This window comes from Neodiprion fabricii, chromosome 7, assembly GCF_021155785.1.
Source record: "Neodiprion fabricii isolate iyNeoFabr1 chromosome 7, iyNeoFabr1.1, whole genome shotgun sequence".
Classification (NCBI taxonomy): Eukaryota; Metazoa; Arthropoda; class Insecta; order Hymenoptera; family Diprionidae; genus Neodiprion; species Neodiprion fabricii.
In genome coordinates this window covers 6,795,512-6,821,877 of record NC_060245.1, presented here as the reverse complement: position 1 = coordinate 6,821,877, position 26,366 = coordinate 6,795,512, and the positions used below count along the sequence as shown (strand labels likewise).

Genomic DNA, 26,366 nt, shown 5'->3' with positions numbered 1-26,366 from the left:
AATCAAAACGCTCTTCGCCGGCCGTCGTCGCTTCGATGACGCCCCTCTGATCGGGACGTTAACCCTGAAATACGACATTTTTACCGTTATAATTACCTTCGGGCAGGTACGTGACACACGCAGCTGCCGCCTGCTGCTCGCATATTAACACACTTATGCAGTCGCTTCACAGCCGTTTGCCAATCGCGACTCCCCCCCCTCCTCGCTCCGCGCATTGTCCTGGAAAACATATTATGTACATGGGCGCTTCGATATTTACGTTCTTAGATTGCGGAGTAAAACACCCGTGTCTGCGATTGCCGAGGATCGCGAACCGTGTAGCTAAAAAGCGAAATTTCCCGCTGATCGTCGGCTAGAAATATACGTTGCTAATTTGTTTTTAAAAATGGTTGGAATGCGTGATCGTGCTGAAGTTAGCAACGTTATCGCAACGATTCATGCCCGAGGGAGAACCGTTATTTCACGATTTTTGGATTGTCTGAAATTCAGTAAACCGTAATGAAACAAAACAGACTTACCTTTCGAAATCTTAGTTCCTTCAAAATTATTGTTAAATTAAGAAAATGCTGATTTTTTCCCCAATGTTTCGTTACGATATTACGTTAATTAACTTCACCCTCGTAATCGGTCAAGGATTCATCATAGCGTGGTCTGTTCGCAAGGTGGCGAAATCGGAGATAAAAACGAAACAGGTGAAACAGGTTTAAAACAATGCGGTTTTATTAATTCAAGTTTTCAATTTCAATTCAATTCTGGAGAAAAAAATCGTCTAAATTTACCAATTTCAACCACCACCAAAGGCTCGGATGTTTAATGCTTTCAGAAGAATTTTATTGTTGGATCATTTTTTTAATGCTACAAACTCGTACCGCTCGCGTCATTTTAATTAAATATATTCCATTTTTACAGCAAGCCTATAAGTCAGTAACATTGACAAAGAAACTGAACCGATAATTATTGATTATCACTGCAACTTTATAACGAGATTCAACGTCACCGTTACGAAATATTGGTAGAAAAACTCACTATTTTCTTATTCTTACAATGACTGAATAAACTGACATTTAAAACCATGAATATGTCTTCTTTTATTACGGTTTACCGAACTTCAAACAAATCTAAAGTCTCCAGATAATGTTTACCTCGGCGTAAATCGTTATAATAACGTTACTAACTTCAACATACGATACTTTAGAATTACTTTTAATGAGTTTAGCCGACGAAAAATGCATATCTTCTGCATTGTTACGATTTATCGAATTTGCGACAATCCCAAGTTGCGAAATAACGGTTCTTCCGAAAACTTTGTCGTCGCAATATACTCACGAACTTCAACACTGTTAGTTTCTTTTTTAAATGCATTCCCAAAGATACCCTGAGATCAATTTCTTCCTACACTTTTAACATTAATACTGAAAATTGAATTAGTACTTTCTAATATTTTTTTTCCTTGTGCTTAAGTTGTAAGATTTTTTGAACAAAATTGTATTATTTGCAGCTTGATATAACGAAGTTTCTATCGAATCGATAACTGTTTCACCGTGAATTGTAAATCCTCAAATACAGAAAAAAAAACACGTGAAACAATCAAACCCAATTGAGAACAACAACAATCTTCACATGTTTCTCTCTGTCTCTTCAATTCAACGAATACTCTCTTTCCGCTCCTTTTCCAGAATATTTACAGAGCCTTAAATACCTGGAAAACCTGCAACAAGTCTTGAACTTTTTTTAGTGCCTTGAAAGCCTGGAAACAGCCTGGAATTTCAATCCTGATCTTGAATTTTTCCGATGTGTTATTTCGTTAATAAAACTTGAGTGGTTGAATCAATCACAGATCCGTAAATACGCGAAAAGGCAGTAGAGGAAAAAAAAAAGTAAAAAGTAATCCTGAAAACAAAGCATTCTACGGTGAAGTGGTTGATAATTTTATCTTGTCACGAATAGATTATTTATATCTAAAATAGTGGCTGGACTGTCTTGTGATAATATTTATAATTGATGCGTTTATTTGTAAAATGTGCTTGATTGGTAATTAAATGTCCGTCCTGAGCTTCTTTCTTTGCTTGGCTTTCATTTTGATAACCGCACAATGTGTAAATGTTAGCGATGCAAGCATACCTATCAATTCCGATAACCGAATGGTACTTGATTCTGAAACGCAAAAAAAAAAAAAAAAAACGCATATGCCGAAACAAAAATTGTTCAACACGTCCGTCTTGGTAATCTGTACCAAACTCATTTCCTCGGATATAAAAAAAAATGACCTGAAAAATCTGGGAAAAGCGTTGAATTTTGAAATAAAAACTCTGTAAACATCCTCTTTGCTAATTCCACGATTTCCGTGGTATGGAATTCTGATTATTACAAGATTACGTTTTATTGAAAATGGTACGCCAAAGTTGAGCACCGTTTTATTTCACGTTCGTCGACTCTTTACTCTCCGGCATTTAGTTCCTTAGAGTGTACTTTTATCATCGAACAAACCTCTCAAGCTCCATCGACTATCGATCGTTACTCGAAGCGTCGATCTGGCAATTTGTAAATGTGCAATAACAGCCTATGTACGATACTTCTTTCCCCCAGCAACGAGGTGAACGTGAGCTGCCTCGCAATTTCTTTTAACCCAGAAACGCGTTAACGTATATATATATATATATATATATATACACATCATTCTTCGATCGTCCTTTATGAAATTTCGATAATGAATTTAATAACCTGAGCCTGCAAAAACAAACATTTCAGAAATTCGATTTTCGTGATACCGTTGACAACAATTTGATCAAATTTGATCGCCAAATTTTTCAACGGTGACGAATCAGTTCATTTTCAATTTTACTAAATAATTTGAAAATCAGTGATAGAGACAATCAATTATTGTACAGTCGTTTGTAAGTTATTATAAATATTGGGGAAAAAGTCGCAATTTTTTTTTTTTTTTATTTCGCAGCGATTTTAAAGGAACTAAGATTTCAAAATATCGGTTTGTATTGTTTTATTACGCTTTACTGAATTTCAGACAATTCGATAACGATAACAACAAAAAAATTACGGTTTTCCCCGTCAACATAAATCGTTAGGATAACGTTACCAACTTCAATACGATCGTATTCAACAATCTCTGAATAATATTGTTGAAATGAATTTCTTGTTCAAATGATTGATAAAAGAGTTAAAAAAAAAAAAAAAAAATATCACAACCGAGGGAGAAATTTTTACACGCTGTTTAAACTCCGGAAATTTTAAAAATTGTAAATTATTCCTACGTTACAATAATGCCTTGATAGTCTATGTCTAGCCTGTATATTGATTTCACGCCTATTCGGTATACGACATTTACTCCTAAGGGTAGGTACATATAGTGAGAAAGAATATCAGTCCCTGTACTGACTGAGCCTAAAGTGACACCATTAGATTGGATTATGCTTATTCTTATTCGATTTGGGAAAAAGCATGTCTCCAAGAATAAGGCACATTATATACAATACACAGGCATAATTGGGGTAACAATTTTCCCCACTTTCTTCCTTCACTTCACTCGTTTGGCTTCCGATGAAATTTCGGAAGAAACTGGGTTCTTTTTCGGTGAACCTTGATATCTCGTTCTCATATCTATTTTAAGCAAAAGTGAAACTCAAATTCAGCAGCTGTGAATATATGAAGTGTATTTAGTAAAATTAAAACATACTAATTATTTATACTCGTTATTCGTATTCTTCTTCGGTATGTAATAATCTTTGAACAATTAAATTTCTGATATCCGAACATGTTTTGATTTTTCGATCATTCCTGAATTTGAAAATTTGAAAGTACGTCTATTTTCATGGTAAAAATTGCGACTTGTTTTCTCAAACGCGCGTGTTTTGATTCATTTCGAAAATCTGTATTACACACGTAGAATCTACGGTGACTTCTAAACATTTACGTCAACAATACGGATGTTAAGAAATTTGCAAACGGTATAACAGCCGCGATTTGTAGAATTCAAATTGCGTACCGCAGAGCGGATAAAATGATCTTGACTGTTGCGGGCACTGACTCACTGTAAACTCCGTTTATACGATGATGCATGCCCAAAACAATTATATGCATACGTCACTCGACGTAAACGCGTCATTAAAGCTCGTAGCGAATACGTGATTCCATTGATCACGGATAAATTGTATCTATTCTGTCGATTTTAATGAGACTAAAGTTAAAGAATTACTATTTTGCAAGTTTATGGTGACATTGGCATAGCCAAGTTTTCGAAATATGAATAAATTTTGCTTCATTTTGATTTAACGAATTTCATACATTCCCTGTAATTGTGAAATAACGATTTTCGGAAACGTAACTAACTTCAGCCACGTCGCTTTTATACATCCCGTGATCAAAACAAAGTAATTTTAACTTGAGAAATAAATAAATTTTTGTACGAGTTATATTCGTTCTTCTTGTTTCAGCGATTCGTACGATTTTTTACCGCGATTTGTGCTTATCGTTAGACGGATTTGAAATACAGTCAATTTCACAGAGAATGAGTTTCAACTCAGAATTAATTTGCAATCATTTTCCACGTAGATTTGCAATTTATCTCTAACGCATACCGTATATTTTATAGATTTTGTATTACTGTGAAAATTATTTGTCGAAAACAGACGTTAGTCATGATTATCCATCTCCGCGTGTTGTTTCGAATAAGAATAAGTGTAAAAATGTATATATATCAATAATACTCGCAAACATATTTTCACTCTTTTCAGCAAAAACAAGTTTGTTTGAAGAAGCAAATAAGACGGATAATAATGTGACATAGGTTTAAATAGCGCGAGTGAAATCAGACGTGCTAATTTCGTGAAAATTTTTTAAAAAATCGCAAACTTCAGCTGAAAAAGATTGATAATTGGGAAATTTAAACAAATTATATTATTGCACGATTTCTTAGATCAATTTGTTACCGATAATCGAATTCTTGTTGTGAGATAGTGACGTAATTCCGAATAAAATAAATAGACAGGATATGATCCTTTTCTCACGTGTTTTCCAATTTTACGGATCAAATGTATTTTAATAAGGTAGTGAAGTTGGAAAATCAAAATTTTTGCGAAATACCTTGAACTCGAAATATTTTTACATAATTATGAGTATAAAACTCGACTGCATTTTCATATTTCCAAAAAGTTTTACACGTTTAACTGCTGACTTTTGCCTCTAGATTCAGCTTCGTATTAAATGTGCGGTATTTTTGTCTTTTCGAATAAAACGATATTCTTTTGGCTGTTGAAGGTTGATCAAATATCATTCAGTGGATTGTAGAAAGATTGTCAATCGCTACTTTTACCAACACCGTTCGACGCAATATCCCCTTGATTCAAGTTTCAATCTGTTCAGTATAAGTTTTGATTGATTGATCCGTACTTTAAGCCGAGCTTATGACTTACGTAACGACACTTTGGTAACCAGCACTGATAGAAATTTTTAATTCCGGTTACCGCTCAGTCCTTAACTATTTTCATTTTTTACCACAATCGAAAAATATAGTTCTAGGTAGAAAATGAAAATTAGTGTTCCAGCTGTTACCGGAAAGTTTAGTATCCGTTACTATTCTTTCTCATTACGATCACTGTTACTATATTTTCTTGCAACTTTTGCAAAAATTTAACGCTTGTGCAACAATTAATTGACGTTAAAGCCTTATTTAACCAAAAAAGTAGAGTAAACCTGACAAACTGGATGAGTTTAGAATTAGTCTCGTGACGGTAATTATAAGTAATATACTTGCATCGTCGTTCTTATTTCTCTCTCAATTTTAATCTTTATTCCGCTGAATTGACCTTTTGCCAAATGTTGCACGATATAGACTAATTTGAACTTATAGTCCGATGTTCTATATACACTCAGCAAAATCGATACGGTTTTACGGCATATAACATCTGCTGGTAGCAGCGAGTACATCGGGTCAGACTATCTACCCTGGCTTCTATCGCATTTTTATTTTTTCCACTGTAACAGACGTGGAAGATTTTACCGAACACCGTGTAAGCCAAATTTGAAAAAGTCTCTAGATTCCAAAAATTGCACATTGCACTGGCAAAGTCACAACTCAAGGGAATCAGCACGAAGCTACGAGGCTGGAGTCAGTAACGTTAACGTAACAAAACATCAGGGATCAAATCTTTTTCTCGTTACTACACAAATGAAATTTTTCTCAGCGTGTAAAGTGAGTGCATTGTTAAATTAACGTTACCAACTTCATCCTCGTTACAAGTTCACTCTGTCAAGTGTGGAACAGAGCAGCTGAGCTAATCATGATTTGATCGTGGTTCTCGACAGAAATATTCGGGCTTTTAGGGTGACTAGTAAAAGTCGCATTATGTTAATGGACGATCACACCTTCCGGAATTCATTTTAGTCCATCGGTCATTGGCAATTGATGGATAGTTACATGAACGCGTACAGAGAGATGAATGAATTACAACTCTTTGTCACGAAACAAAGACTGTATCGGCACTCGTGAAGTTACACTAAATTATTTAAACAGTGAATCTTAAAAATGGGAATTCAAACTGACCGCCAACATGTAGTGTAAAAAATGATGGTGTTGAGACTATTATAGAACTATTTTGAGGTCAATCCGGAAGTTGAACATCAGATAGCGTTGGATTGATACCAAGATAATGTCGGAACGACACAATCTTTCGCATTTTTGTCAAATTCAACTCAATTAATACCGATTCTCTACGATATATTCAGTAAACTCTGAAGGACGAAAAAGTATGAAACTAGGAGAAAAATAGAATGTTGTAAGTAAAGAACGATGATACCTATTCACCGAGGACTCTTTGTGTTACATCACACCGTCAGGTGAACCTTCACTGCACTCAAGAGTTCTATCAATAGCTTTCTCCTTCTGTGTCTCGATATCCCGAGGCGCCTTTACAGCCTGTTTCTACACAGCATGATTCACAAGCTTGTTCCTTGAGAGGCGATTTTTGAGTACAGGTTCTGCCAGCGCATACCGATTGCCCTTTTTTCAAATGCCAGGGATTCCGTAATCGCCCTGGAGGCCGACACGCCTCGCAAGCACACTGCCGAAGCAGGCAGGACCTGTTCTAACTACTTTACACAGACCCTTCGCAATCCCTTCCATGCTCAAATAATCGAGTTGGACACTCACGGCTAACTCCAGGCCACTTTGCCTTAATAGGTCTCCTCGGTGGCAAAGGTCAAGGAAAATTAGTCAATTTGGGAAAGGGTTCTCGACCTCGAAGTGTATATATATATATATAGCAATGTTTTTCTACATCGTATACTGACAGAAATTTTTAATTTCGGTTACCGGTCAGTCCTTAATTATTGTCATTTTTTACCGCAATCGAAAAATATAGTTCTAGGTAGAAAATGAAAATTCGCCACTGGTCAGGGAATTTTTTAAAACCTGGAAATCTCATGGAATGCTGAAAATCTGGAATATTCAGGGAAATTTCAGAGATTTTTTTGCGGAAAGTCAGGGAATCGTTTGCTATATATTTTTTTTTTCATACAAATGAGTCCCACAATTTTTTTCAGCTTCAGATAGATAAGATCGAATGATAAATTTTACTTACCATCGACGGAAGGTTCTCTTCAAACTTTGAATATTCCTAAATATTACCTTACAAACGATTTTGCGCATTGGCTAAATGGGACAGTGTGACACAAGTGACAGTTCGTACCTTGATAAAAAAAAAAACAAAAAAAAAACAAAAAATCACATGGAAAATACGTATATTTTTTTCAATTTACCGTTACCAATTTGTCCGAATTGGTCAGGGAAAATTATAAGCTGTTTGTTTGGAAATCGTGGAAAAGTCAGGGAATTTCGTGCTGGACATTAATGGCCACCCTCATAAAGTTCAATTCAGCAAAAAAAAAAAAAAAGACTTTTGGAACAAACTCATATCGGAGGAAGAATAGCCGGGTGGTCAACTACAATGGCAATATAACTAGTAATACAACAAAACTTTTTGGTGAATTAAATGACAATCACTTCTGTTTGTCTGGAGCTTTCGGCACTATGTCTCCCATACTGATTCTTCTCAAAAGTTCAGGAACAATATTTTAACCGTTACCGAACTTCTACGTGGCCGCTGAGAAAAGGAAGGAGCAGGGAAGAAGGTTAGTCAATATGTGCACTTGACGTTTCGAATAACGAGGAGAGATGAGATTCAGGAGAATGTGTCGTTAACAGTCGTAAGCAACGATGCATTTTCAAAGGGGAAAGGCCTTTGAGAATTTTTTTCACAGGGATAACTGGTTAATAAAAGGATCGGGTTGTTGGAATTTTATTAATTGTATATTAAACTTGTTTTATGTAAATTTTTATTAAAAAATATTCATAATTAACAAAGTTATGGGTCTTGACTTAACGGCCAGTAAAAAAATTTCACTTCCATTGTGGCATTGATAGCTCGGTGGAGAGTTGTCTGAAAATAAAAAACTAAATTTTATCAATATCTATATAAATGTAGCTATTATTGTAGGTGACCGTTTTTTTATTTTATTTTTATTATTTCCAAAATGGCGACGCATTGATTAAAAAAAAAAATTGCAAATAATAAATGCCACAATGGAAAGAAATTCTTTTTATCAGTCGTCAAGTCAAGACCCATAAAACTTGAAAATCAACTGCGCATGCGCGAGTTTTATTGGCTGTTCGCGCAGGCTTGCCATCCCGAGTTTCAACTGTCGAACTCTTTCTACCGGCGATATGGTTGATACGAATTTTCGAGGTTAGAATCTCAAATAATTGAGACAGCGACTCGGAAAGGTTTGGTAAGCATTTGTTATCGGTTCGGAAAGTTGATCCTACAAAGAACGGTCGGAATTCAATGCTTATGCTCTTTGAAAATTCAAACGTACACATTTTGCGTACGTTGGCTGGCCTGCATCGCGGACAAGAATATCGCTGCGGGAAGATTTCGCCGACCAATGAGATTGAATCATTCGGCGCATGCGCGGTTGATTTTCAAGTTTTAAGAGATTGTCCCGGTATATGTACGTGGAAGCTATCGTATCGCCAAATGTGGACACAAGACACGTGCGTCACTTGAGATTGTATCGTTACTCCAGCGAGAGCATCGAGTGTTTTATGTACTACAGCTGCTATCTCAATGTCTCTGCGCCATTTGAGTATGTAATTAGGTGCACGTGAACCTTGCACGATTATTTACTTTTTTATGAACTCTGAGTATCTTTTATTGATAGTTCGAACTATATCAGGTGATTTTTTTTCAAACTCATTTGAACCATAATTGATCGACTTATCAACTACGTCCCACAGCAGGTATTCATTCGCGTTTACATTTTAATGCCTTCGCTCTGGGGGTCGGAATTTTCATAAAAATACCCTTTTTGATAGCAAAAAGCTGTGAAAACATGATGAAAAATGACACCTTCTATTTAAAACGGGTAGATTTAAGTTCAAGTTCGAAGAAAAAATCGTAATATTGAAAAAATTTCAGGATCGTTGGTTTCACATCAAAGTTGCGACCTCCAGATTGTACGCAAATTGACAGTGCGAATGGAGACCTGCTGTGGGTTGTAGCTAATAACTCGATCAATTACGGTTCTAATGACTTGAAAAAATTATCGAATGTATTTCGAACTAGTAGCAAAAGATACTCAGACTTTCGAAAATATCCACTCAATTCATCCCTCTCGAAAAAATTTCAGAAAACTCCCTGCCTTTTGGCTAATGACTGTAGTATTTATTGCCTATGATAAACCAGAAATTTTACCATTTAATATCTATTACAATGATCAATGTACGCGGCTTCCGAGCAGCAGTAAATTATGTAGAAAATCGTTTACAATTCAGTTTTCTTCAATGCAACTGCCTTTTACTTTTCAAGACAATTAACCGTTACAGGTATGTACGGGTGTATAGTTCGTGTTTCAGGTATGCTAGGAATTCCTGCTATGGTAAAAGTACGAAGATTGCTATGCGGAACAAAAGTTTGAAAAATCACAAAAAATAAAAATGTACTAACCATAGTTTTATTTTTTTTTTCACCGTTTGAAAAAAAAATCAGTGATACTATGAATCAACGTTCAGATTGCCATGATTGTGATCATAATAGTTACGTAGTGATAAATAAAACAATCGTATTTTCTGAGTGAAAATAAGTGGGTTTGCACAGTTAAATTTCAGCTCTGAAGGTACCAAAAAATGTTCCGCATGAAATGTTTTAACCTTTGTTCATTTCTATTGTATTTCTATTTGTAACCTTCATATCGCGTCATCGAATTTTGGTCAATCTGTAGTTTGGAGAATCAAGTTTTTTTTACGAGACTTGAAATTGGCAACGTTTACGTAACGACAAAATCTGGGAATAAATATTTGTTACGCAATTTGAGAATGACTTTTAACGAGTTGATGTTTCTAAAATATCATCATGTTTTGTTCATCGTGATTTAATAGATTTCAGTTAGTCTTTAAGGTGCGAAGTAATGATTTTTTCTAAACATGCAACGTTACACCAACTTCATCCTCATGTTTTTTCCGAAAATTGTCAATAACAATAACAAGGTCGCCGAATTAGTATTTTCACTATTAATTGTGAAAGTTGACAGACAACGCGGTCCTCTTAAGGTCATGTAGCAGTCCTACCTTTACCGACCGAGTAAACTCATTCTTTTTCTTCCTACATTATATAAACAAATGAACAAATTTTTTTTCGCGATTTTCGGGATACGATTAACTTTCCTGAATTACTTTACGAAAGAGCGATGAATCGTAGAAATTTGAACCCTTTCCGTTCATTTGTTTATTCAATGTAGGAAAAAAAAGGGTAAGTCTGCTCGGTCGGTAAAGGTAGGATTGCTACGTGACCTTAACTCTTTTAAAACAGAACACTCAAACCCATTCGACACGTCTAGTCCAGCTATACCTGGATAGATTTGATCATGGAGAACGATCAGATTCCCATACAACAATCATTCGGTAGAAAAAACGTTCCCGTCCGGTTTGTTGAATCACGCGCTTTATAGAGTTGCGTAACACGTGTGTTCATCTGTACATTATACATGTAGGTATGTACCTTTACATTATATACTTGCTAGTATCAAAAAACTGCTTCCCGTCGAATGAGACGCCTCCGCAAATATTACTCACCGACCGACCCTGAGGCGATTGACTGACTGGACGGTAGTCATCTCATCCTCTACGTTCTGAAGTATTGAAAAACTTCTTCATCTTATACAGTTCCTTGTATGTATACAGGGTGGTTTTTTTAATTGCCCAAGGAAAATATCTCGGCAACTAGTAACTAGAGATACGAGAAAATTTTAATACAAAAATCGTTACTTCGCATCTTTAGGATTTTCTGATACTCGGCTAATTCTAATGAACGAAATAAACTCGTTTCGAATTTTTAAAAGTCAACTCCTTGAAACTCATTTTCAAATTGCACAATAATTATTTTTTCCCTTATGTTTTGTTAGGTTAGCGTTACTAACTTTAGCCTGACGTTGATTTGTGGATTTGGGCACTAATTGTGATTTTTCGAGTTCCTTTGTGATTTTAGGTTAGGGGACACATTTTTTGATTATGACCGGCTGATAGTGGGTTTGAAGACGTGTCGAAAAGCGTTAAAAAACAATAATTTTATTCATATATATACTCATTATATGCTCAGCTACTTTTCGTCGAAATGAACCATCGATCTTCGCGGTTTGAAAAAACTACGAATCATGTTTTCGAGTTGATCAAGCGTCTCCAAAAGCCATCCCTCAAGTTTCAAAAGATGATTAAATCTTAGGCTCAATCCAAAAAATGGCCCTTTCACTGTCTGAAAACTTGAAAAAATTAAATATTTTGTTTTCAAAGTTTTCAAATTCGTCTTCAAACCCGCTATCAGTCGTCCATAGTCAAAATACGTGTTTCCTGTCTAAAATCACGATGTACTAAAAAAAAATCTCTAAAATAGCGCAGTTCACAGATCAACTCATATCCAGCTTTAGCTTTGCCCTTCGAAACCCTTCAGGATTTGTACGAAACTATCTCGTATCTCTTTTAGTTTTTGAGATAATCGAAAAGTGGTTAAAAAAAAGACCAACACCTTGTATGACACACAATGTCTTTGAATAGTGATACCACCTGTTATAAATCTCCGATAACATCACTGCGGTAACATTAACCAGTTACAATAACGCCATTATATGGTGTCGATTGGTAACAGATTTTAGGAACATATATCGTAGTGTAAAGCATGAAGTCTGTATTAAGCCACGATTGCTTTTGTACCATCATGAATTAAAGGTTCGATGACATCACTTTTCAGCTCCTACTATATGAGAAAAATTTGAAACATCGCGTGCCAATGACGTTCTTGAAACGCAACGCCAACGAAACGTTCTCTTGACTACGCAAAGCTGAGCGGTAATCGGTTTACACACAAAAAAATATTCGACGTCAGTGAATATATATGTTCTATCCACGCAAAACTGAGAATACAGTCGCCTCTAGATACAATCAAACTACGTTCTCTGAGTTGGTTTCATGAAATTAGGCAGTAAATCGTTGGGCTTGTTCGTTCGGTGATTTTATCTTTCGAACTCCGAGCTCGGCTTCGCGATTCTTTCCGATTATTATCACAATAAGCGAGCTTACAGCGTAGCGAGCTCTTAGACCTGGTGATATTTGTTTCAGTTTGAAATTGTGGGATATGTCTACGGCCGTTACGGATACTCGAAACTCGTATTTTGCTTATTTTAACTCCTTTCTTCAAAGGACATCAGCTCCGGTAAAGGATCATACATAAACGGTGGTACGTCTGAAGGTGGTAAATTTCGCGACGCATAAGAGAGTTTGGCAGGCAGGTATGAATAAATGTGAACGAGTATACGTATAATACAGATGATGATAAAATTGTTACTGCAGTCCGCGCGACCAGCTCGCATAGCAAGGCGAGAGAACGATAGATAACGGGAAAATGTTATCGCCTCGTGTTCATGTGGCAGATCTATCTGAAGGCTGTTATAATGCGACGAGGTATTTCGTTTTATCGCACGATCTCGTCCGCGATAAAACAAAAACACTGTAGAGAAAAAAGAGTGCATATAGGCACTGATATAGGTCTAGTCCCTCATAACAATTTCACATCGAGCTTCCTTTGTCACCTTTTCACCACCGTCAACGACTCATTCTCGACTTCATCGACTGATTCACATACTGTAAAAGCACATTGAAGTCATGAAAGTTCGACAACAAGTCACAAGTGAAGTTTAGTCTCTCATGGAAACTTCACATGGAGCTTCCTTTGTCACCTTTGTACCACCGTAAACCAATCCTCATCTAATTCTCGACTTCATCGATTGATTCACATGCTGCAAAAGCACATTGAAGTCATTAAAGTTTGACAACAAGTCACAAGTGAAGTTTAGTCTCTCATGGAAACTTCACATGGAGCTTCATTTGTCACCTTTTCAACACCGTCAACCAATCATCATCTAATCACCGACTTCATCCACTGATTCACATGTTGCAAAAGCATATTGAAATCATCAAAGTTTGACTACAAGTCCCTAGAATGATTGGTACTTAATTCGGTATGGTTACTTACAAGAGTGCGCAGCTGTTACATGTGAAATGATTTTACATCTGGCTAAAACAACATTAACCCTTTCAGTCCCGCATTTTTCACAATTCGGATATATCGCCATATTGGATCCGCTATCTTGGATTTAGAAAATATCAAATGCCGACTTAAGATTAGTGGTTAGTGACCCCAAAAACCCCTCCAGTAACAGAACTTAGACTCAAATGGCTAGTTATAGTTTTGCAAATTTTTGAGGCGGGACACTGAGCATCCCACCGTGACTGAAAGGGTTAAAATCACGGTTCCGTGTACAAGTAATTCATCATAATACTTCATCGTCGCTCGAGGAGGACGTTGGACACTGCTGTTTTCTGTCTGTTATTACGTTAGAATATTAACGGATACTAGGCTTTCTGGTAAAAGCTACAAAACTAGTTTTCATTTTCTACCTAGAACCATATTTTTCGATTGTGGTAAAAAAATGAAAATAGTTAAGGACTGAGCGGTAACCGGAACTAAAAATTTCTCTCGGTGCATGTTACAACCGAGGAAGCAGCGTGAACAACCGGATTTCCGACCATGATAGATGCAAAAAGGTTAGCAACGATGATCAGCGGACTGCGGATGAGTGCAATGGAACCGTTTGTCTGAAACGCATGTGCTGCATGGAACACTCACGCTTCTGCATCGTATACCTAACAATTGTTCATCGCGGTGATTGAACATTCGCAAGAGAATTTACACAACACCGTTGCGATGCTGTACCCGATGGTTAAAGTAGGAAGAGGAACACGTCAGAGATGAGTAACGAATAGGACACGTGCTTGGTTAACTTGCTGCTGAAAATTGAACCTTCGACCGAATTGTGAAAAGAGATCCGTTGAAGAGTTTTACGCGAATTACAGAAAATTGGACTCGTAATTCGATGTGTCTGGAATTTTAAATTTCTAACCTGAAAGACTCTTGGTAGCGAAAATTTTTAATCAACCAGATTGTTGGATCTTAATTTGTCGATCGATTAGCTTATCTATTCACCGATCACTGCTCGGCTTTCACTAATTATTATAATGTCATTTGGAACCGATCACACGCTCTTGTTTTTGGTTTTTGAATTGCCACACGCCGCTTTGGATGTTGAAACACGTTCGCCAGCCTCTCGCTTCGTTGATCATTGCTAATCGTGTATCGCTTCTGGCGTTTATATACCCACCTTCCACTTTCAAACTTGCTCTTTAATTCCGCGAGACGTACGAATCACGGTGACCTAAATTCTTTGAAATCGTCTATCCGTAGCGTGATCAACTGGTAACCGAACGATGCCGAGTTACGTTTCAAACCAACAATTGATCAATTCTCCCACCGACCAATTGACCCAGAAATTTAATCACGGGATTCACTCATTCGTGTGTGGACAGGATATTCAACGCTGGTTAAATCAGCCGGCAATTGTCACGCCCGTTGCAATTACGTCGAATCCTGAAAATCAATTCAACAAAACTTTTGCGATGTTTATAATGTCTCTCTGTTGTTTCCCGAGTCCATTATTGCAGAGTCAGAGTGCCAAGTAATTGGAACAGGGATGATATAATGACCAATTAACAACGGCGGCTTCATTGTCTTTCAATCTGTTCGAACGTCGATTCAACGAGTGCGTTTTTGCCGAGACACGCGTAGTGATTTATCGGCAAATACTTACAGTTTCCATGGAGTCGTTGAACAATCGTATTGCTGGAGTTGAGTAGCCGGAACGGTTGGCAGAAAAGGCGGAACAGAACCATTTCCGGTTAAACAATAGCGTGGATGAATACATTCGTGAATAACATGCTTTGTTAAATTCACGCGCCAGAAACATTGTTATTATTATTTTACTATTCGTACCTTTTACTCTCGTGAAAGAATAAAAAATTAACGCCCCTTCACTCCGCGTTTTTGACTAAAAAAAGATTCAACTTTGACAACACAGTAACTTTTTTGCGAATTGCAAGTCGAAAGTTGAATTAAAAACGATCTTGAATTTGAATGTCTTGGCTTCAAGCTCCCTTTTCCAGATTTAGTCTTATACGCTTCATTTTTTCTCGAGTCATTGTTACGTAGAATCAATGTTTTTTGGACACTTTTTTTTTTCTCCTGCAATTGGATAACTTGGCATTAAAATTTAAAAGAAACTGTTTTGAAGGGAAAACCAGAAGCTACAAACTGGCTATCTTGAAAATTTGTTCAAAAAAAATTCTCTTCATCCTGTTTGACCGCGTAAAGTCGATGGTTGATTTTACAAATTTGATAAGAGTGACTTGAAGATAGAATTACTCGAGAAAAAATGCGTGTCGACTAAATTTGGAACGTGGAAAAGTTGAAGCTAAGATTTTTAGCTTCAAAATCGATTTTAATTTAACTTTCGATTTGCAATTCACACAAAGATACTGCATTGCAAAGTTGAACCCTTTAATTTTTTACCACGAGTATATATCTGAAGATTACGGAGGTTCATGATCACCAGGCATAAAGTTCGGTAAAAAATTGGTCAAGTGAAATTAAAAAATGATAAAACAAGCGAAAGTGCAAAAATCGATTTAAAGGTGAATTTTATTACAAGAAGCTTTTCTTCTATTCGATTATCTTTTCAGTCTCACAATCGGTATTTGAATACCAATTATTTTATCATTCAAAGTCTGGACGATACATTTGTTGGAAAAATAAAAAAATTAACTTATCCAGTTTTCATTTTTGATTTCCTTAGCTATTGTCACGTAAAAATTCAAGGTACCAAATTATGAGTATTCGAAAATTTGTCCAACAAGGGATTATTTCGTCCGACGTAAATTGAGGTGATGAAAAAAAAAATGAGTCTTGTCAAAGTTGTAAGTAACTCGATTTGATTCTACATTTCCTAACCCTCAGAATTTCGTTATTTCTATGAAAGTAACGTGAATTTTTCGCCGTAACAATTGTTAATTAAATTTCATCCGAAATAAACAGTATTTAGAGTATCATCTGTAAAACATTTCGCTAATTTAAAATGTTTGGGAAATGAAATTATTCGGTATTGAAAAATGTCCAATATGCGACACTGAAATAGTTTTGAAAGTCTTGTACTAATATTTTTCACGACGATACGTGATATCGCATCGTTTTATTTCACGTTGCTCAATTTTATGCGTCAGCGAAACGTTGACATTTTTAAGTTTCAACTATGTGGGCGGTGGAAGTACAGTCGAACACGCAAGTTTTAATATTCGCGTGCCAATTATGCGCTAATATTTCGTTAAACATGCAGAAATTGAACTTATATATATATATATTTCATATATTTTAATTAACTTAATTCGCTCTCACAGCTACTTAAGTTGGTTATAAAATTAATATTGGGTACAACCAATATAATCGCGACTCACCCAGAAAATGGAAGAATTTTTTTTGCCACAAGACTTTCGAAATACGCCACCAAAGAATATTTATGTATAATGGATTCTATGCATAATTCGAACGCTTTTGTGTAACTTAACGCGATATCGACGTTTGGGTACAAAAGGCCTTTTTCAAGGGGATCAACAACTTTCCAATGAATGTTTAAAAAGCATGTTAAAAAATGAATTCAATTCATTTCATGGGTTGGTGAATTAATAATTCGGACCAACTGGTTGTAAAGTTGATGTTATAAAAAATATGAATTAATATTGAACAAGCAGCGTACAATATGAAACCGGCTTTGTGTTTCTGCCGGGGACAAAAATTTTCCAACTTTCTTTGTATTGAAAAACTCCGACGATTTTTCGCTTTTTCTGGTAATTCTTTTTCAACATGAATTTTATTTACTGTCATTTAGTAAGATCAAATAATTTATGAAAGCTACGAGATTGGATTTTAAACAAAAAGATTTTCTCTTCCAATCATAATAATTCCCGTTGATTTTTATTAGCATAATAATTAAGCAAATTAACAACTTTCTTCCGTATAATAAGCATGCTAAAACACTTGTAACTGCTGAGTTATATACTCTAATTTATAACTGTATGGTACGAACTTCGTTTCTCCACCACAAGCACTTCCGGTAGCCAGACAATTCGCTCTTAAAAAAAAAAAAAAAAAAATGTGTTGGAATCCGTTCGCTCGCATCTTTTACGACAAAAGTTTTCTCACGCAATGTTTTAATCTAAACACACGTTACGTTATTTCCATTCTTTTACGTCATTCAAAAATATGAAACTTGCCTATCGATCCAATCCTATTAAATTCGTATTTTCGACTCTATAATTTCGGATTAGTTGGAAAAAAAAAAAAAAATAAAATAAAATAAAAAAAAAACAAACTTAGAATGCTGATAAAAATATTGAGTAACCGAACAGTGCTTGTCTTTTTTTTTTCTTTTAAATGTACTATATATAGAATGTTATATTCTTTCGAAGCTTAATTAATTACCCTGATTAACCGGACTTTTGTAAAACGTATCAATGAACTGCCGGCCGGCCGGATTAAAATGGTTTTTTTTTTTTTTCTTCCACATCGTTGCCCGCAGCTTCGGAAGTGAGCGAAAAGAGATTTCGCAGTGGATAACAGATGCTCGACGAATCTCGGTGGTTCTGGCATGTGGGAAACGCGGGTCACTGTGAATGCCGGAGCATTAGATACGATGACGTATGAGAGATAGGATGAAAAAAGTGGAATTATCGGTTCTGGCTCGGTGCCACATATTCTTAATCTGCAATAACGCTTCGTATCACTCTGTAATCCTACTTTCGTTATAGATCTTTTCCCACCTTCATCGATACTCGATTTACTAGTTCACGGAGATATCGTCTTTTTTTGTTGATGACAAATGAAAGAGGAAGGAGAAAGAAAAACAGAATAATAGGGTTCTAAAAATGTAAATAAATTGATCCAATTTTTTACGTACTAATAATCTTTGCCGTGTAATTTTGAAAATATGTTTTTGTTCTGTTTTAAAACTAGCTTTTGTAAATTTTACATACGATTGTAAGAAAAATAACGCTTCACATTTTTTCATAAACATTGGAATTGTAATCGTAGTCACAGGTTATCACACTGTTTTATTATGTAACAATGTGGGAAGGATTAAATTTAATTTAACAGATTATTCATAGATTTCTAGTTAAAAAAAATGTTTGAAATTGAATTTGTTTATAACGGACAAACTTCGTTCCGATTTCATTTCGGAACGGCCATTTTGAATGCTGAATATTGCACATAGTCGTGGTTTTAACAGTTATCCACTTTCCCGTAACTCCGCGACAATTATACAAAGGAGAGTTCGCATACATAATGTGCGCAATTAGTTCCGCCCGTAGCCTCCAAGTGTTCGTGTACATTATTCCGAACCATACGTAGAGCTCGGTAAGTGTTCGTCCTCTTCACACGGTCTGCAATACGTGTTGCAGTAGATTAGTTTCGATTTAGTCCGTCACGAGGAGGAAAAAAAATGTTGGTTAACTAGCAATGATATTAGCAGATTTTCTGTGGAAAATAAAGCTCTTGTAAGTCACGAATATCATCTAACACCACGAGTTGTATCATACTAACAATGAGAAAAATCTAGAGTATTTGGCGTAACTTATTTCTTCGGATATTTATAATACAAAACTAAAGATCTTCATTCGTCGTATCGACGCCGACTTACAAATTTTCTGGTTAAAACTGTAACGCATCATTCGTTGTTTTTATTTTTCAACCAGAACTACTTATTTTTCGGTTACGTTGAAAAATGTATATAGTTGAGGACTTAACCGCCAACTAGCAATCTCTCTTGATGCAAAAACCGATTCGTTTTACTTGCAATTCAACATTCTTTTCACAAAAATTATGTACCAAGGTTTTTTAATTAAATATCACATTTACAGAAATTATCGTTATCGATAAAAATACGAGCGTATGTATATCATCGACTCGGGATAAAAGAAGACTATCGATTCTGTTAAAATATCGCGACATTTCTAGGTTTTCTAGTGTCAACATTCGATTTCTTCCTTATATTTTATTATTTTGTAAGAAAAATCAAATACCTTACACATTTTGGCAATAAAAAAAAAAAAAAAAATAAATTCTTCCACCCCATACCCAAAATTCTCTGATATTGTGTTACCTGAATTCCTTCACACTGTAAATTCTATCTCATTGTTCCAACTTTCACCAGAATTCAAATATTTACACTTCTTATCGTACTTGCGACTTTAACTGAAACAATAATATCAAAAATTTTAACAATCATTTCGACGTATTTTATGAATATGGTTCTGAACAGTTTGAAGAAGGGTCAGAATGTAAAAGTACGTGACTGACCTTGTCGAGATCTTTGATAATTTTAAGAATGATGTAAAAAGCTGGATAACGGTGTTTCGGTAATGTCGGGCTCCGCCTTATCGGCCGTCGGTAAAACAGAATGATCCAGCAACCGTATATACCGTAATATTTACCCGAGATCGCTGAATCGTCGGTACACAATACACTTCGAATATAATAACGTAACTATACAAACACGTCGCATGAGTAAACGTGGCATGGATGAACAATGAAGTAGCCTTGAAGTTATTGGCTCGAATTGCGACTAACAATAAATAAATTGAATTCTATGCGGAATTTTTTTTTCCTTTCATTGTTTGTTTACACTTGATAACTGTTAAATTGCGATCAACATCGCGGTTTCATAATTGGCTAACGAAAAATTCTTTTAACCGGCCGTTGTCTGTTGGTGAAACTTGAAACTTTCTCGAATAAATTTTACCAACGGTATAAAACACTACTTCCGTTTTATCGTGTAGGATAAGATCAAGGCAACGCCTAATTTATTGTCTTCTGCTTAAAGAGGTTGCAGGTTGGTCGTAAATTCATAGTTTTTATTAATTTTATTACCAGATAATCGCTCACTGAGTACTTATTAAATTACTCTGTTCGTAAGCTAGGGAAATCTCGGTAAAAATGCAGGAATAAAATGTACCGGAAGTGGAAAAAAAAATCTCAGATATCGACGTTTTTTTTCAAATCGTTTCAAAATGGTTCAAGATCTAATAAGTTTAGTCGATTCCACTCTATTAAATGGGTTAGTTTATAAAACTATTTTTTGAAAAGATACTGAAACTGTTTTTCTTTTTTTTCCTCAGTATTGTTTAATATCGCTAGTTGTTAACAATAAGCAGTATCGGTACAATGTCATAAAATTATAAATATTCAGTATTCTTAACATGAATTTTATGGAAAATAATCTTCCGAATGAAACGAGCCATGCTCGTAGAATATAATCGATCGAACTTGCTAGATTTTTTACGATTTTAAAGCAATTCAAAACGAAGGATAAAAATCCAAGCTTTTGGTATTTATTCCCGTATTTTTTCTTTTTCTGCACGACAATCTCGTTGTAATATTAATGAAAAGTATCGAATTTCGGCCGACCAATTACATCCTGAGGCCTTCGAGTTTATCGCGTTACGATTATAACATTCCTGAAACAGGCAACGACGAGAAAAAGAAAAAAGACTCGTCTTCTGTTTGTTTCCCTCCCCCTCCTTTCCTCCAGGGATCGTGAATAAAATATCCGCTTCTAAATGTTTCTCGTATGTCGGAATTTGTGACGTGAACAAATTCACTCTCATAACATATTCAGCTCGAGTCTTCTCCCAAAAGGTTCAAAGTTCACCGCCAATTTTTCTCCAACCACTTTGACCTGTAACGTGCCTGTAACATGGCGGTGGATTTCGTAAAAATATTCATCTACCTCGATTTAATTAATGAGAAAAGTTGAAAAAAATTATGGATCTAGATCTTCCGATTCATGGCAGAAATAAATGGTCTGGATTTAATTGTTTCACATTGGTGGAATGCCTCATACTTGAAAGTTTCTCTCGGAAATTTAAAAACCGAGGGTATGGTGGAAACTTGTCGTTCCGCCCTCTTAAATGTTTAATGTGAAATCTTTTTTTTCCCTCTTCAGACTTCCAGTTTTTAAACTGACTTTATTCGGTGTAAAATCGTTATATCTTAAAAGAATTCCTAGATCTTACACAGATATTATGTAAGTTCGATAATTGGTCTCGATAACAATTTTTCAGAGCTTGAAAAAGTGGAGGAAAAAAACTACTCGACATGTCGTGGAATTTATTTTTAAATTTGGCTTATGTCGACATAAATTGTTGTAAATGGACAATTATTTATTTTTCGAAACATGTTTTATCTCACCGTTTTTTAAAACTCTTGTCAATCAATGTTTCAAATATGTGAAATTTTACTATTTATTCAATGTTCAAAAAAATTCGGAATGTAATTTCATATAACTTGTTTCGTGTTTTGAGAAATTCTACAATTGTTATTTAATAATTAGCGAATCCATTTTGTACGACAAAAAAAAACTGCATAAAAATTTGTTGAACAATGTTTTGTTTTAACACTTTACCGGTAACTTTTAGGCATTATTATTATTCAAAATTAATTTTCGTATCGTCTTTATCGTGGTTCACGTTTCTCCGATCTTCATCTTAGCGCAATGTATTCAATATCGTCGACGAGACTCACTTTTGATTGAGAATGCATATCCAATACATCCTCAAGTCATAAAACAATACAAATTACATAACATAGAAAATTCCCTAGCACCGCTAATTCAGGACCTTATCTGTTACAAAATTAACGTTCCGAAAAGTTACTCCGTTAGAAAATTCTCTAGAACCGCAAATTCAGGACTTCATCCGTTATAAAAATAATGTTCCGACAAGTTGCTCCCGTAAAAAATTCCCTATAAACGTAAATTTAGGACTTCATCCGTTACAAATATAACGTTCTGAAAAGTTGTTCCCATAGAAAATTCCCTAGAAACGTAAATTCAGAACTTCATCCGCTATAAAAATAACGTTCCGAAAAGTTGTTCCGATAGAAAATTCCCTAGAAACGTAAATTCAGGACTTCATCAGTTATAAAAATAATGTTCCAACAAGTTTCTGCCGTAAAAAATTCCCTAGAAACGTAAATTTGGGACTTCATCCGTTATAAAAATAACGTTCCGAAAATTTGCTTTCATAGAAAATTCCCTAGAAAAGTAAATTTAGGATTTCACCCGTTATAAAAATAACGTTCCGACAAGTTGCTCCCGTAAAAAATCCCCTATAAACGTAAATTTAGGACTTCATCCGTTATAAACATAACGTTCCGAAAAGTTGTTCCCATAGAAAATTCCCTAGAAACGTAAATTCAGGACTTCATCCGCTGTAAAAATAACATTCCGACAAGTTGCTTTCATAGAAAATTCCCTAGAAAAGTAAATTTAGGACTTCACCCGTTATAAAAATAACGTTCCGACAAGTTGCTCCCGTAAAAAATCCCCTATAAACGTAAATTTAGGACTTCATCCGTTATAAAAATAACGTTCCGAAAAGTTACTCCCGCCGTTGCCGACCTGGACGACGACGACGCGACGGCGGAGGTCGCCGCGCAGAAGGTTCCGTCAACCCTGCGCCGGCTTCATCGACCTCCAAACGAAACCATCGTCGAGCTGCAAACGGCGCTCCTCGTCCGTCTGCGAGACTCGCGAGAGCCTGGATACCTAACGCGGTACCGAAGCACAGTGTTGTGTCCGACCTCGTCGACGTCATTGTCACGTCTCGACCTCTCCGTCTGCCGCACACCTCGGAAAAAAACACACACACACACTGTGAATTCAGAGTCATACGTACACTTCGATATTCAGATCATATAATTCCACACCTTGTCAGGTGCAATCGAAATCAGTATTATACCTATATATTATTTTCTTTGCCTGAATTGACGTCGGTTTGTTTAATTTTATTTCTCTTACTTTTTCATAAATTTGGCGGGAATTTAACTCCAGTCAATTATACGCTTCACTAAATCATTGAATATATTCATTGAATTATCATACACGATTGTATTCTACTTCTGCAATTTTTTATTTCAAATTTTCCGAGCATTTTTTCACGCGTCTCTTAATATATATATACATATATTTTTCTTCTATTTTCAACGATATTTCATCGATTACAAGAATTTTACTTGTCGGAGATAAATTATACATTATTTATTTTTATTCTTTTTGTATTTTAGAATTTACGTTTTTTTCTGTTTTTCTTTCGTTTTGCGGACTTGAAGACTTGCTCAGCGACCCGTTGCTAGCCAGACTACAGGATCTTTCAAAAGTTGAAAATTTTTGTGCAGAAACAATACATAAAAAAGGAAGAATATCGTTCAAGTTCGGGATCAGAAATCACTTTATCATGTTATTTCTCACAGGTCGCAGGCAGTGTTGACGTTTCTCTTGTCATCGTGCATTATTCTGGCACTGGAGTGATTATACAATACATACATATCTACATAGATAGATACATACCGTGGTTTGCGTGATTGCAAATGAGCGAAAAGATGAACGTTACCGAGGCGGAAATACCGTAAGACACGGAAATATCATCCGCTTCGTTTGAAAGAAAATTCAGAATCCGCGGGGAATGATACAAGGAAAAAGAAACTTGATAGGGAAATTTCTCCTTATTTGTGTTTACGTGTAATGTGATAATAATATACTTAAACGTCACGGTTATAAATTATATATATATATATATATATATATATATATAATACAATAAAGATATAAAGATCCGAAGTTTAAATAAACTGAACGCATTGGCTGAATGGTTCTACTCGGTCTTTTGGCCCCGGCGGCGGCGAGGTGGACGCGAGGAAAAGCAACCAAGAGGTAATCACGTATTATATACAGTGATTGAAATCCTCCTCCCTTGTAATAATGCTTTCGTGATATCCTTCCATCATCAGCCAGCGAATGTCGTTATTTCGCGAGACGGGTAAAAATCAATTGGACTGATTTCCTCGACTATATACTCGTACGTATAGATTTACATTTTTCTCCTTCGCTGTGTCGTAACTTCTTCTGATAATAATCACACACCTAAAAAACCTGGAAATGTCAGAGGATTTTTAATTTAGTGATTGAATAAACTTAAAATATCAGTTTTCTATCACGGGAATTGGAAATGATCTTTTGAGGTAACAAGTTGACTTTTATTTCGTCGAGGAAAACAAATTGGCTTAAACTGACTTTTTTGTACGTTATATGTTTCTTCTATTCGAATTGAATTTTGAACCGAATATAGGGTTGATAAACTGAACGATTTTGGTTTTAGTGACTTACTAGAACTGGAAAAATGTCAGAAAAAACTAGGTTTTAGGTCATGGGAAATCTGGAAATTTCATAGAATTTTTTCACAACAATTTGTGGCCACCCTGTTAGAAATATAATTTAAGAAATTAGTGTTGAAGGAAATCAATACGTGCAAGCATATTGAAAAATTTTATAATTATTGAAAATTTTTTTTTAGAAAAATATGTATAATTTGAGAAGGAACAGAACATTTTTGGTTCCATTTTAATATCAAAATTTGTTTTTGTTTTATTCAAGAGGAAATTGAATTCTGAAGGTATTAATTCAGGTTAAAACATTTACTAGCCTAAATTTACATTTACAATGCCCGAAAGTATTTTGTAAAACATTTTGTACTGCCGGATGTGTACAGTCTGTGGTCTAATTTGTTATAAAATTTTTTTTTCTTTCTAGATTTCAAAACGCTTGTGAAAGAAATTATTGAAAGTTTTGAAAGAAGCTTTTGTTTGGTTTGCTTCACAAGCAAAATTATTTATCTCTTAAATTTGCCTCTAATATGAATGCTCTTCGATTTTACGGTGAAAAATTTCTCCGCAATTTTCGTTACAAGACGTAGCCTTGAACCATTGCAAGTGAACCGTTACTGTAACATTGCGTCAAATCGTAGTTTTGTAATTAGAATGAAAAAAAGGAAATACCTCGCCACGGACGGTGCTTCTGCAATTCATGATTCTCTCTCTGTTTCCCAAGTATTGTTCCAATTATGTCAGCCAAAGCCAAACGCGATCGTCTTTCCAAATGTAGCTGAAACTATAATTTCTCGACCAATTATAACATGGGTTTCAAAAACCATGCAGAAATCACGAGTACTGAAACTTCTGTACATTTTACGACGTAGTTTATGAATATTGTTTTGAAACAATCGAAGAAAAGTCGGAATATAGAAGTTGAAAGTTAATTTGAAGAACACGTGACCGACATTGTCGAAATCTCTGATAATTTTGGGAAAGACGGTAACATTGCCCTTTCCTTTATCGACCACTAGATTCGTCGATAAAACAGAACGATACAGCAACTGAATATACAGTAATGTATGTTTATTTAAAATCGCGGTTTTGTTTTTGGGTATAAAAAAAAAATAGTGGTTGCAACGAGCGATATTTTACTCGGTCGGTATAGTTCGACAACAGCATTCACTCAATTACAAGATGACGAGTAAATTGTCACGTCTAAAGCACGTAGATACGGAATTGTGAGAAATCGACGATCCAATCGTAGGTTTTGTCGGATAACGGAGACGCGATTTGTTAGCTCTAATTGACAGGGAGCCGGTAGGGTTTACGGTTATCTCTTGATTCGTGATGACTATGTGTGTACCTATCCCCGTATAACATTTGGACGTCCAACTGGGTCACTCATGCTGGGGTGGCAAATTAGATTAAGCTCACCATTTGCCCTGACATTTATAAACCAGAATAATCACCCTATACCCTGATGCGATGATCATTCTCTCGTCTAGTGAAATTTCTAGTCGTGGTTAGTACACGGTCTTATAACTATATTCCAGTTTTACCATAACCAAAAAATATTACAGTTCTAGGGACAAAATGAAGATTAGTTTCGTCGCTGTGAACAGGAAATCTGCACGTTTTATATTCTTTTTCATTATGCCCACT

At 35.5% G+C, this 26,366-nt stretch overlaps 1 protein-coding gene across 3 annotated transcripts in view; it reads left to right on the top strand.

Annotated features, from left to right (window-relative positions):
- LOC124185959 (ecotropic viral integration site 5 ortholog) overlaps positions 1 to 26,366 on the top strand; it is a 39,676-nt gene that overhangs the window by 408 nt on the left and 12,902 nt on the right. Inside the window, exons 1-2 of one of the 3 annotated variants that reach the window (XM_046577218.1) lie at positions 23,097 to 23,272; positions 23,808 to 24,267. The exons of 1 other annotated variant lie outside the window; for it this stretch is intronic. In XM_046577218.1, the coding sequence (XP_046433174.1) occupies positions 24,203 to 24,267 (65 nt within the window). In that variant the 5' untranslated portion in view covers positions 23,097 to 23,272; positions 23,808 to 24,202. Of the gene's footprint in view, positions 1 to 23,096; positions 23,273 to 23,807; positions 24,268 to 26,366 lie in introns of those variants that run through there. One more of the 3 variants, XM_046577217.1, reaches the window with a different exon arrangement.